Genomic DNA, 13,256 nt, shown 5'->3' on the forward strand with positions numbered 1-13,256 from the left:
ATAACGCTTCTTCTACTACCGCACTCCACAAAGCTCCCAGCTGTCCGCCCTGGACGTCACAACATTCAACCTGCCCACCCTCCTGGCGGCCTCAGGCCGCCCCTCTCGGCAACCTGCAGTCCTTCGCGTTCACGGCCCTAATCAATATATTCCTACATATTTGTAAATAATATACCAGTATAACAATATAACCTTTTACTTATCTGAATAACCATGAAAAATGATTGGTTGAAAACTCGATAATATGCTTTGAAAGTACAAAAACTCGAGTTAAGTACAAAATCGACTTACGTCATGTTTTAGGAACGTAACTCTGACGTAACTCGGGACCTTACTGTATATATATATATATATATATATATATATATATTGTTACGTACCCGTGTACCGCTGTACCTGCCACACTCGGCACCACACTCACGGGCACCCCCACTGCTCACTCTACTAGGCACTCCACCGCCGATCCTGCAGTGACGCGACGAGAGAGAAGGTGGTACTACCGAGAAGGTACAGAGGTACTTCCTGGCATGGTCCGGCGTGAGCTCAGCGCCCGAGGCTAAAGAATGCAGACACACGTACTATGGCAGGAGGTGTTCCAACGGCAGGATGAGGGGGAGAGACAGGCGGCATCACCTTAACCTTTATTTCCTCACAGCTCATCACACAGGGTAACACTACCGTCTCGCTAGCACAGTTCCGCTACTACACAGATGCTACAGTTGCAAACACAGTAACACAGTCCAGGGTAACAGCGGGGCAGGGGACAGGCACTAGTGAGCGTGAGCACGCTACCGTATGGTCGGGAGCCAGGCCAGAGACTTCCCGCCGAATCAGCTGATCCAGCGCGGGTAAACACAGCGTCCTTCAGTGCCCCCCATCAACACCCCAAAATCAACATACACAAAAATAAGCAAACATGCAACACTGGTTCCACTAGTAAAGAAAATAAACAGATATGCAACAATATATATATATATATATATATATATATATATATATATATATATATATATATATATATATATATATATATATATATATATATATACAGTCAACCCTCGGCTATCGCGACTTCGGCTATTGCGTTTTATTGCTATCACGCACCCATGAAAAGCTGCTAATATTTCATTATCGCGACCTCAGTTGCCTGCTATCGCGCGCCCCGCCATGACATAATGGAATATCTGAGCGCTCATATGCCAAAACCGCCTTCCCGCCAAGATCAATTCGGCTATCGCGTTTTCGACTATAGCGCGGCTATTTCGGGCCCAGTTGGGCGCGATAGCCTAAGGTTAAGTGTATATATATATATATATATATATATATATATATATATATATATATATATATATATATATATATATTGCAGTAATCGGATTCGTATCGTCTCAGGATTCTACAGATTCGAATCCAGTAATCGTCTCCTGCCCAGCCCTACAAGGCACATCAACCATTGCCCGCCTCCGCCTGGGCCAAACCACGCTCAGTGCTCACTTGCATCGCCTACGTCAGTCTTGTGAGTTGTGACCCCTTCTGCCGTTGGTGTAGGACTACCCTGAGGCCATGGAACATTTCCTGCTTCAATGCCCACGCCTCCTCTCTCAACATACTGCATTACGCTCCAGCTCTCTGCCCTGGCTATCACAACACTCGAGCTGCCTACCGTCTTGGCGGCCTCAGGCGTCCACCTTTCCTAGCTACCTGCTGTTCTTCGCCTTACTTGTGCCTTCTTGAAGAAGACCGGCCAGCTACCACGCCTGTGATACTCACACAAGAGTATCCCAGAACTCATAAGGATCCATAGATTTTCGTGGCCTCTTTTGAATCCTTATGAGCCCTGGGGTAGTCCTGTGTGGGTATCACAGGCGTGGTAGCTGGTGGTCTTTCAGAAGGCACAAGTAAGGCCAAGAACAGCAGGTTGCTAGGAAAGGTGGACGCCCGAGGCCGCCAAGAGGGTGGGCAGGTCGAGTGTTGTGATGGCCAGGGCGGAGAGCCAGGAGCGTAATGCAGTATGTTGAGAGAGGAGGCGTGGGCATTGAAGCAGGAAATCTTCCATGGCCTCAGGGTAGTCTTACACCAAGGGCAGAAGTGGTTACAAGACAGACGTAGGCGATACAAGTAAGGAGTATGGTGTGGCCCAGGCGGAGGAGGGCAGAAAACGCATACAATATATATATATATATATATATATATATATATATATATATATATATATATATATATATATATATATATATATATATATATATATATATATATATATATATATATATATATATATATATATATATATATATATATATATATATATATATATATATATATATATATATATATATATATATATATATATATATATATATATATATATATATATATATATATATATATATATATATACAGTAAGGTCTCGGTTTACGTCAGAGTTACGTTCCTGAAACATGATGTAAGTCGATTTTGTACATAACTCGCGTTTCCGTACATTTCAAAGCATATTATTGAGTTTTCAACCAATCATTGTTTATTGTCATTCAGGTAAGTTAAAGGTTATATTGTTATATTATTTACAACTATGTAGGAATATGAAACACAAGCTTATTTTTGTTGTTGATTTGGGCCATGAACGTGAAGGACTGCAGGTTGCCGAGAGAGGTGGATGCCTGAGGCCGCCAGGAGAATGGGCAGGTCGAATGTTGTGACGCCCAGGGCGGACAGCTGGGAGCGTAGTGCAGTGCGGAGGGAGTAGAAGAGTGGGCAGCGGGGCAGGAAATGCAATAGGAAAGGGCAATAGGGATCAGCAGACAGACGCAGACGGTGCAATTCAGCTGCGAGTGTCGTGTGGCCCAGGCGAAGGCTACGGAGTTGGTATTGTTGTGATGGGTGTGTGAGCCCTCAAGGTCGTCAACCTCCTCGTTGTCATGGTAACGGGCTTCCCATTTTCTTCTTCCCTCCCTCACACACAGCTGCTGCCTCCCTTCTCATGTCTTTAAATTATGTCCTCTTTTTCTTGTAGCATAATGGTTTTCCTTTTCTTAGCATCACTGCTGTCACTAAGAAGTTTTCTCTTTGGTGCCATTGAGCAAGATACTAAGAACTTGAGTCAGTAAACGCAGAAGTAGGATAACACTCTTGCCAGGGGCGATGGTGTGGTAGAAGTGAGGCAGGGTGTTATTGTATTCAAGCGTGAGGCGGGCGGTGTGGCGGGCAACCACCAACAATAACAATAAATCCCGCACTTTAAGATTTATAAATTTTCAATTTTTTTAATCTTAAATTGCCTTATAGTGGACTGACGTAACTACGAGTTTGACGTAACTCGACACCGACGTAACCCGGGACTTTACTGTATATATATATATATATATATATATATATATATATATATATATATATATATATATATATATATATATATATATATATGAACATGTTTTATTTGCCTTATAAGTTCATAACCGCAAAAGAAAGCAGGGAAAAATAAGGGGAGGGGGAGGAAGCATGAGAGAAATTTTAAGTTACTCCTAATAACGTTTTCTATTAAATTCCAAGAGATGGCAGCACCGTCGCTGTCCTCCAAACTTTAACCCACACTAAAACTTCCTCTCTGTATATACCTTGAGCTGGACCACCCACGCAGATAACAGGACTCCGCAACACACACACACACACACACACAGAAGTAGTACTATATAGAAAAACAAAACTCAGAGAAACAGAAGGTTGCAAATATATATATATAAAGAAAAATAGAAACGAGGAGGAAAGGAAGAGACACAATGAACTGGTGGCAGAAGCAAGAGAAAAAAATAATGAAAGGTCAGAGGAGGAGAAGAAGGCATTTTTTTGGAGAATTATAGGAGACAGGATAAGGAAATGGTATATAAAAGAGAAAGAAGAAAAAAATGGAGCAAGTTTAACTAAAATGATAAGAACAAGAGATTAAAAATGATGTATACAAACATAGATGGGATTTTATCTAGTAAATTAGAATTAAGAGATTATATAAAGAAAGAAGAACCAGATATTGTATGCCTGGTGGAAACAAAGTTAAATGAGGCAATAAAAATAGACATAGATAAAAGGTATAATATATGGAGGAGAGAGAGAGTGGGTAAAGGAGGAGGAGGAGTCATGATGATGTTAAGGAAGGAGATAGTGGTAAATCAAGTGGAGTTTGGGGAAGGAAAATCAGAAATACTGTATGTTAAGATGCATATTAACAAAAGGAGTTAACAATCATTGGAACATATGTGCCACCAAAACAAACTCATGGACTAACCAAGAATATAGAGACATGATAGATGACACAATAAGGAGTCTTACAAGAATCATTAAGGAAAGGAGAAAAGTGATATTGGTAGGAGATTTCAACTGTAAGGAGGTAGACTGGGAAAATTATGAAAGTGGTATGGGGAAGATGCCTGGGAGATAGATTCCTGAACCTAATGATAGATAATTTGATGGTCCAAAGAGTAAAGGAAAACACAAGATTCAGAGGAAACGATGAGCCGGCAAGATTAGACCTAGTTTTTACAAGGGATATACCAATTAACGATGATATAAGATACAAGTGCCCATTGGGAAAGAGTGACCATGTAATATTAGAGATGGATATAGAAGAAGGAAAGGAAGATAGAGATGAATCATACAAAGGAGACCGATTAAATTACAGAAAGGCTGATATTGAGAATCTCAAGAACTATTTTAAAACGTAAACTGGGAGGAGATGGAAAACTCATTAACGGTTCAAGAGAAATATAACTTATTTTTGGAAATATACAAAACTGGGGTCAGGAATATGTTCCGAAATATAGACCTAAAGAAGAAGGAAAGAAAGATTGGTTTAATGCAAGATGTGCTAGGGCAAAGGAGAAACAAGATGGAGCATGGAAAAGGTGGAGAAGAAACAGAAATCCAGAAAATAAGGAAAACTTCAAAACAGCAAGAAATGAATATGCTAAGGTGAGAAAGGAAGAAGAAAAGAACTATGAAAAGGACATTGTCGAAAAATGTAAGGAACAACCAAAATTGTTCTACAGATTCATAAATGGAAAAATAAGACAAAAAGAAACAATAGAAAGGTTAAAAGGAGAAAACGGAATGGTGGAAGACCCAAAAGTATGGCAGAACTGTTAAATAGTAAATTTCATGAGGTCTTTACTAAGGAATCCAAATTTGAAAGACCACAGGGTAATAGAGAGACTGTCTATATGAAAGAGATTAAAGTAACCAAGCTTGAAATAAAAAGTTGATGACGGAATTGGATGAGGAAAAGGCAATGGGACCGGATGAAGTCTCAGGCAGAATACTGAAAGAATGTAGGGAAGAACTAGCAAGTCCAATATACAACATCATAAAATGCTCAATAGAAAATGGAACAGTGCCAGTGGAGTGGAAAAGAGCTGAGGTGGTTCCCATATATAAGAGCGGAAGGAAGGAAGAACCTTTAAATTACAGACCGGTATCACTAACTAGTGTAATATGCAAGATGTGTGAAAAAGTAATAAAGAAGCAATGGATTGAGTTTCTTGAAGACAACAAAATATTATCAAATAGCCAATTTGGTTTTAGAAAAGGTCGGTCATGTGTGACAAATTTATTGAGTTTCTACTCTAGAATAGTTGATAAAGTACAAGAGAGAGAGGGATGGGTTGACTGTATTTATTTAGATCTAAAAAAGGCTTTTGATAAAGTGCCACATGAAAGATTACTATGGAAGTTAGAGGAGAAGGGTGGCTTAAAAGGAAGCACATTGAGATGGATGAAGAATTACTTAAGGGGAGAGAAATAAGGACGATAGTTAAAGATATGAAGTCCAAGTGGAGAACAGTAGACAGCGGAGTGCCACAGGGGTCAGTATTGGCACCAATACTTTTTCTTTATATATAAATGACATGCCAGAGGAGTGAACAGCTACATAAATCTGTTTGCGGACGATGCGAAACTGTGCAGAGTCATTAAACAAAAGAGGATTGTGAAATACTACAGGAAGACTTAAACAAGATCTGGAAATGGAGCAAAAATGGGAGATGGAATTCAATGTGGACAAAAGCCATGTCATGGAAATGGGAAAAAGTGAAAGACGACCAGTGGGAATCTATAAGATGGGAGATGGAGTAGAACTAGAAAAAGTAAAAAGGAAAAGGACTTGGGAGTGACAATGGAAGAAAATAATCAACCGGTAAGCCATATTGATAGAATTTTCAGAGAGACGTATAATTTGCTAAGGAATATTGGAGTAGCATTTCACTATATGGACAAGGAAATGATGAAGAAATTGATAAGTACTAAAATAAGACCTAGATTGGAATATGCAGGAGTTGTGTGGACTCCCATAAAAGAAACACATAAGAAAATTAGAGACTACAAAAATGGCTACAAGAATGGTTCCAGAATTTAAAGGGATGGCATATGAGGAGAGACTAAAGGCAATGGATCTACCAACCTTGGAGCAGAGAAGAGAGAGAGGATCTGATACAAGTTTATAAATTGATTAACGGAATGGATGAAGTGGATAATGAGAAACTGATCCTGAGAGAAGAATATGACTTTAGAAGCACAAGATCGCATAGTAAGAAACTAAGGAAGGGACGATGTCTGAGAGATGTTAAAAATTTAGTTTCCCGCAAAGATGTGTTGAGACTTGGAACAGTTTGAGTGAGGAAGTGGTGTCAGCAAAGAGTGTACATAGTTTTAAAGAAAAATTGGATAAGTGTAGATATGGAGACGGGACCACACGAGCATAAAGCCCAGGCCCTGTAAAACTACAACTAGGTAAATACAACTAGGTAAATACACACACACACACACACACACACATCACCTACAGAAACATAAAACACCACTTATAATACCTCCAAATATTATTCTCTTATGAGTTTGTGTTAAACTCAATAGCATTATAGCCACAATGATGAAAAACATAGTTGTGGAATTCTTTTGATATGCTGTAAATCATGTGTACAAAATAATATGAACACTGCAGTATTATTACATACCATGTCAGTCAGATTATTAGTATATATTTAATACTATTATTTCTTACTTTTTACATATATAACTCATATTTAACTCTAGCCTTTCAAATTTTCCAGATTATAAGGATTTCCGGATTATAAGGTTCTGGATTTAAGGACTTTTACTGTAAATGTCTCGTTACTTTAAGGAAAATGGTATAACTTCTTTATTTAACTTAATGCATGACTTTGGTAAAAAAAAAAAAATGGGGCGGGGACAAGACATGGAGATGCCATAGGTAAATTAAGTACAGTAAAGGTGCTGGTTATAAAAGTGAAAAGGAGGCTGATAATTTACCTAATATTTATTATTATGTCCTATCGAGATACCCAGTGTACAGTAAGCCCCCGCACTTAGCGAATCTCAGCTTGGTGAAATCCATTTTTGGCGGTAGGGTGGCCACAGACCACCAAGTGCACGCTTGGCAATTTGAATTCAAACTTGGTAGTCCCCGGCGAACCACGTGGCTCCCCGGTGACGTCAGACCCCTCTCTAAACCTATCAGAACGCAGTGTGAGAGTCCCCTTCAGTCATTTTGTTTGTACTATCCTTTGTTTTGCTAGCATGGGAACGAATTCTGGCGATTTACCACCAACATGGCCTCTAATAGCACAACAGGTGATATCGGTGGGATAAGGACAATGGTGGTGGTGGCAAGGACGAAAGTGGGCGAGGGAAACGGGCAGAAAAACGGGAGTTACAGTCTTTATATCATGTCTTATTAGCTTTATTTATTGTTTATTGGTCTGTTTTGTACATGTGTTCTAATATATGAAGGCAAAAGATTTGATTTCACCAGCGTCGAGCGTACACCAGCTAGACCACCCACACAGATAACAGGACTCCGCAACACACACACACACACACACACAAACGCACATACACACATCACCTACAGAAACATAAAACACCACTTATAATACCTCCAAATATTATTCTCTTACGAGTTTGTGTTAAACTCAATGTCGGTGATGACATGTTCGGTTTCGGCTATTATTATTATTATATATTTATTACTATTATTTCTTACTTTTACATATTTAACTCAGCCTTTCAAATTTTCCGGATTATAAGGTTCCGGATTTAAGGACTTTTACTGTATACACACGCACACACACACACACCATCCACACACAGTCACAATCGAGAGGCCCGGGTTTGAGTCCAAATGGGCAAGCCTCTTAATGTGTGGCCCCTGTTCACCTAGCAGTAAATAGGTACGGGATGTAACTCGAGGGGTTGTGGCCTCGCTTTCCCGGTGTGTGGAGTGTGTTGTGGTCTCAGTCCTACCCGAAGATCGGTCTATGAGCTCTGAGCTCGCTCCGTAATGGGGAAGACTGGCTGGGTGACCAGCAGATGACCGTGGAGGAGGTGAATTACACACACACACGCACAGACACACGTATTTATTTGGATTTAAAAAAGGCGTTTGACAAAGTGCCACATGCAAGATTACTGTGGAAGTTAGAGGAGAAGGGTGGCTTAAAAGGAAGCACATTGAGATGGATAGAAAATTATTTGAGGGGGAGAGAAATAAGGACGGTAGTTAAAGATATGAAGTCCAAGTGGAGAGCAGTAGAAAGCGGAGTGCCACAGGGGTCAGTATTGGCACCAATACTTTTCCTCATTTATATTAACGACATGCCAGAAGGAGTGAACAGCTACGTAAATCTGTTTGCAGATGATACGAAACTCTGCAGAGTTATAAAGCAAAGGGAGGATTGTGAAATACTGCAAGAAGACCTAAATAAGATCTGGGAATGGAGTAAAAAGTGGGAAATGGAATTCAATGTGAACAAAAGCCATGTCATGGAAATGGGAAAGAGTGAAAGACAACCCGTGGGAATCTATAAGATGGGAGATGGAGTAGAACTAAAGAAAGTAAAAAAGGAAAAGGACTTAGGAGTGACGATGGAAGAAAACAATCATCCAGTAAGCCATACTGATAGAATTTTTAGAGAAACATATAATTTGCTAAGGAATATTGGAGTAGCATTTCACTACATGGACAAAGAAATGATGAAGAAATTGATAAGTACTATAATAAGACCTAGATTGGAATATGCAGGAGTAGTGTGGACCCCTCATAAAAAGAAACATAAGGAAGTTGGAGAGGCTACAAAAAATGGCTACAAGAATGGTTCCAGAATTTGAAGGGATGACATATGAAGAGAGACTAAAGGCTGTGGATCTTCCAACCCTGGAACAAAGAAGGGAGAGAGGGGATCTGATACAAGTTTATAAATTAATCAACGGAATGAACCAAGTGGATAATGAGAAACTGATCCTGAGAGAAGAATATGACATTAGAAGCACAAGATCGCATAGTAAAAAGCTGAGAAAGGGAAAATGTTTGAGAGATGTTAAAAAATATAGTTTCCCGCAAAGATGTATTGAGACGTGGAACAGTTTGAATTAAGAAGTAGTGTCTGCAACGAGTGTGCATACTTTTAAAGTAAGATTGGATAAGTGTAGATATGGAGATGGGGCCACACAAGCATAAAGCCCAGGCCCTGTAAAACTACAACTAGGTAAATACAACTAGGTAAATACAGAAATATATTTACATCTACTGATCAAGATTCTATAATTTGAGATTATAGCATCATTCCAATTAACAAGAAAAGTAATTTTACTATAAAAGTGTTGATTAGAAGCCATAGATCTCAATTTGACTAAAATTTGATGCTAGAAGAAAATGGTGCGTTTCGTCTGGCTCAAGATGACGAAAAGAGTTGACGGAATGGTTAAACATTATGGAAATCGTCGAAGACAACGGAAAAAGTGATAATGTGACGCCGCTTTAAGTAGTGGTGGAACGTATGTATACTCCTGCCATGCTGGAATGACAAAGAATGTTACAAACTCGCCGAATAGCACTGCCATTACTCAAGTTGTTGGCGAGTAAGAGCGGGATTGAGGGATCGCTCGTGTGATAGGTTTGAATATGTTTGGGGTCAGCTCTGGATAGTGGCTATCTGGTACCTGGAGCCAATGGGTAGAGGGTCAGTAGCTGGGACTGAGCACTCTTCTCAACTCACCTCCAGTCATGGGCATCTGCATGTTCCTAGGACACTCACCACTGGTCACCTAAGGCTCTAATTCTTGAGACACATGGGTCAAGGAGTACTCCCATGTATCTGGTTGCATTCTCCAGTACCCTCTTTCTCCACGTCAACCCCTACCACGGGTTAGTGCCCCCACAATGGACAGTTGTTTCACCCTCTACACCTACCACATCATGTTGATTCCTACCTCCTTAAATGTTGGAGTCTGCTAGTTTTTTGTATGAGAAACAGATGTCTGTGATAGAAATATAATTTTTAACGATAAAATTAATTTCTTCACTTACCTGTTTTTCATACAAAAACAAGTGGCCTTCCTTCCTCCCCCAGTCTGTTTCATTGCACATGAGAATTAACTGAGGAACAGCGCAGCCGATTCCATCGGCAGCGCCGGGCACCGCGCTGGCAGGCAGGCATAGTGCCAGGCAGAATTTTTTTCAATCTCGGCAGACGAAAGTAAGTGAAACAGTGGAACTGCTAGTTTTTTGTATGGAAGACAGGTAAGTGAAGAAATTAATTTTAGCATTAAAAATTACATTTTGAATTATCAATTTATTGGTCATTGGAGAACAAACTTGTCACCAGTTATCTATTTCTGGTTATTGCTGATAAGGTTATCATTATTGATTTATTGGTAATTGTGAATTTTCTTTATTCTATCATGCCCAGCTATGGTTGTATGCTGATAGAGAAGCCAAAGTGATGGTACCTTTTATGTTTTCATGCATAAGTCAAGGCTGTTCTTTTTCACAAAATAGAAAAAAAAATACTACACCTATAGGAATGGCCAAGATATAAGACTTTGCAAGACCTGTGGAAAGTATGATGATATTCAATTTGTTGTATTCACAAAGTAAATATATTGAAGCATATACATATATTGTAAATTCAAGCACAATTGTGGTAACATTACCCAAATTATAGCACAATTTCACTACACATGGACATCCTGTTGTTAGTGTTCTAACAATGGTGCTGTCATCACAACCAAAGTTTCTGTGAGATCTCAACAGTGGCTGCTGCCCATCCTTCTCTTCAGTAATCTCATTAAATTTATATCACTAAGAGGTAGAGATGGTGGTGGTGGTGGCACCAGCACACTTATTTCCTCAACAGTACACTTTATCAAGAACTTCTCTGTAGTTTGTTGCAGCCAATCCCCACATTAGGCTTTATGTTGGATGCATTTGATAATGACTTCTTGAAAGAAGTTGATCACTGTATTGAATGAAGTTTATATTAAGATATGAAGTTCTAATGATGACCTGACTATATTTTGATTCTGTATTAAATCTTCACATGATGAATCTACAAGGATGCCTTTGTCAGGGTTTATGATTTGGCCATGGACTAGACTTGAAGTAAATAAATTAAACTCTCTCCTCTCCCTTCTATCTCAAAGCTGATAGCCCAAAACAGAATAATTTCAAGTATTTATTATTTATTAGATGTAGGAGTATCTTTATTAAGCTTTCCAATTAAACATCCTTTTTATATATCTATTGTTACAAATGGTTTAAAAAATATTTTACAAGGGAAGATATGCTTAGAACTACATATAGTATTTTCCTCACAGCAAACACTACAAAAGTAATCTGTTAACAAGATCGAAAATTTTTTTTGACTTAGTTATCTTCCTTTTCTACTACATATACAGTAATTCTCCTCCTTCCAACTTACCAGATTATTTTCATATTGAATATCATGCTGTATCTCAATCAGATAAAACTATTCAGAATTCTAAAGTGGCATAAAAGAGATGGGGACTCATTTCCAAAATGGAGTAGATAATCTATCTTGGCTCCAGCACGTTTCAAGATGTCATAAAAAGATTTACATTCTTTACCTATCCAGGGGCGGAATTCATCATGGACCTGTAATGGAGTTAGTGATTATAAATATGTGTTAAAAATGAATGTACAGAAAGTATAAATGATTAACACTGAATTACTCATCCACTCATTACATATATCTTATCAACATTATTTATGATAGAAAATATATGAAAAAAAAATTGAGGACAACAAACAAGACAATGCAGGGAGGAACTGATGATACAAGCAGTTAGTTCCTATTTGAATTTCTCTTTTAGTCAATTTTTGTATAGGTAACAGAAAGAGGTTAGGCTCTGTGATCCTTGTCAAAGGTAAGTTTCTAAGCTAAATTGTATGATACCAAAAACATAAACATTATCTATATACTCAACCCTTGTTTTTCCAGACTGAATGGTGCAGGCACCAGTCCGGATAATGAAAAAGTTGGGATAATGCAAATAGGTCCTTCATTTTACCAAATGTGAATTTTTATCACCTTAGACTTTTGAAATGCAAAATTTGGTTTATTTTGGTTTCCTTAACCAGCCAAACCAAAACAAACTTAATCTAAGTTAACCTAACACTAAAACTAACCTAACAGTACATTATATTGCAGCTTAGAAGTCAATCTGGCACATAAGTTGACTAATTAATTTGACCCCAAAATATACTATAGGTTTACTTTGCAGATAGGTTGACCCACCCTTGACAGACTATTACTTAACCTGGGACAATATCACCCTGAGTCACTAAGTACTGAACTGTAAATTAAGTTTTATCTAGAGTAAAATAAAAAAAACAATTCAAACAGATTGAAAACACCACCAACTTTAAGCATTTCAATATAAACCGTTGGTTTTTACTTTTTTTTCTCTATTCACCTGCTTCACCACTATCAGACAAATATTTACTTTTTAAAAGTCTAGTGGTAAGTGTCAACCACCTACAGTCCTGCTTCAAACATTGTAACAAAAGAAACAAAAGTAACTGCTACTCAAAAGGGACTGCACATACTCCAAAAGGAATATGTTCAAGGGTGATGTGAATATTTCCTAGGCAAGAGACTCAGGGAGGCCAGACAAGACTCCTGGCTCAGAGAGATGCCTCTCCCTCTGCTATGTTGTGCAAAGGATTGACACTGTAGTAACTAGTGGGAATGTGCACTGAAATTATTCATTTCTTTTTATGGAAGAGGGGAAACTGGCCAAGGGCAATAAAAAAGTGAAAAAGAAAGCCCAATGGATTGTCAGTTCCCTTAAAGATCAAGTGAGTTATCCAAAAAGTCAGGAACAAATGTCTTGAAACCTCTCTCTTAAAAGAAGTCAAGTCGTAGGAAGATGGAAGTACAGAAGCAGGCAGG

At 38.7% G+C, this 13,256-nt stretch overlaps 2 protein-coding genes across 12 annotated transcripts in view; one reads left to right on the top strand and one right to left on the bottom strand.

Annotated features, from left to right (window-relative positions):
* Nucleotides 1-10,067: 10,067 nt before the first annotated feature.
* The window catches only part of LOC123516410, a 42,056-nt gene continuing 38,867 nt past the window's right edge, over nt 10,068-13,256 (top strand). Inside the window, exons 1-2 of one of the 2 annotated variants that reach the window (XR_006678179.1) lie at nt 10,068-10,207; nt 10,413-10,538. Coding sequence is in view for 1 of the 2 variants with exons in the window: in XM_045275674.1 (XP_045131609.1) it covers nt 10,132-10,207 (76 nt within the window). In the remaining variant the exon portion in view is untranslated. The remainder of the gene's footprint in view (nt 10,208-10,412; nt 10,539-13,256) is intronic. The other variant, XM_045275674.1, reaches the window with a different exon arrangement.
* LOC123516406 (UPF0565 protein C2orf69 homolog) overlaps nt 10,620-13,256 on the bottom strand; it is a 268,076-nt gene continuing 265,439 nt past the window's right edge. For 9 of the 10 annotated variants that reach the window (XM_045275670.1, XM_045275666.1, XM_045275663.1 and 6 more), the window contains one exon: nt 10,620-11,956. In XM_045275670.1, coding sequence (XP_045131605.1) covers nt 11,801-11,956 — 156 coding nt within the window. In that variant the 3' untranslated portion in view covers nt 10,620-11,800. The remainder of the gene's footprint in view (nt 11,957-13,256) is intronic. The other variant, XM_045275673.1, reaches the window with a different exon arrangement.

Source organism: Portunus trituberculatus, chromosome 41 (genome assembly GCF_017591435.1).
Source record: "Portunus trituberculatus isolate SZX2019 chromosome 41, ASM1759143v1, whole genome shotgun sequence".
NCBI classification, from domain to species: Eukaryota; Metazoa; Arthropoda; class Malacostraca; order Decapoda; family Portunidae; genus Portunus; species Portunus trituberculatus.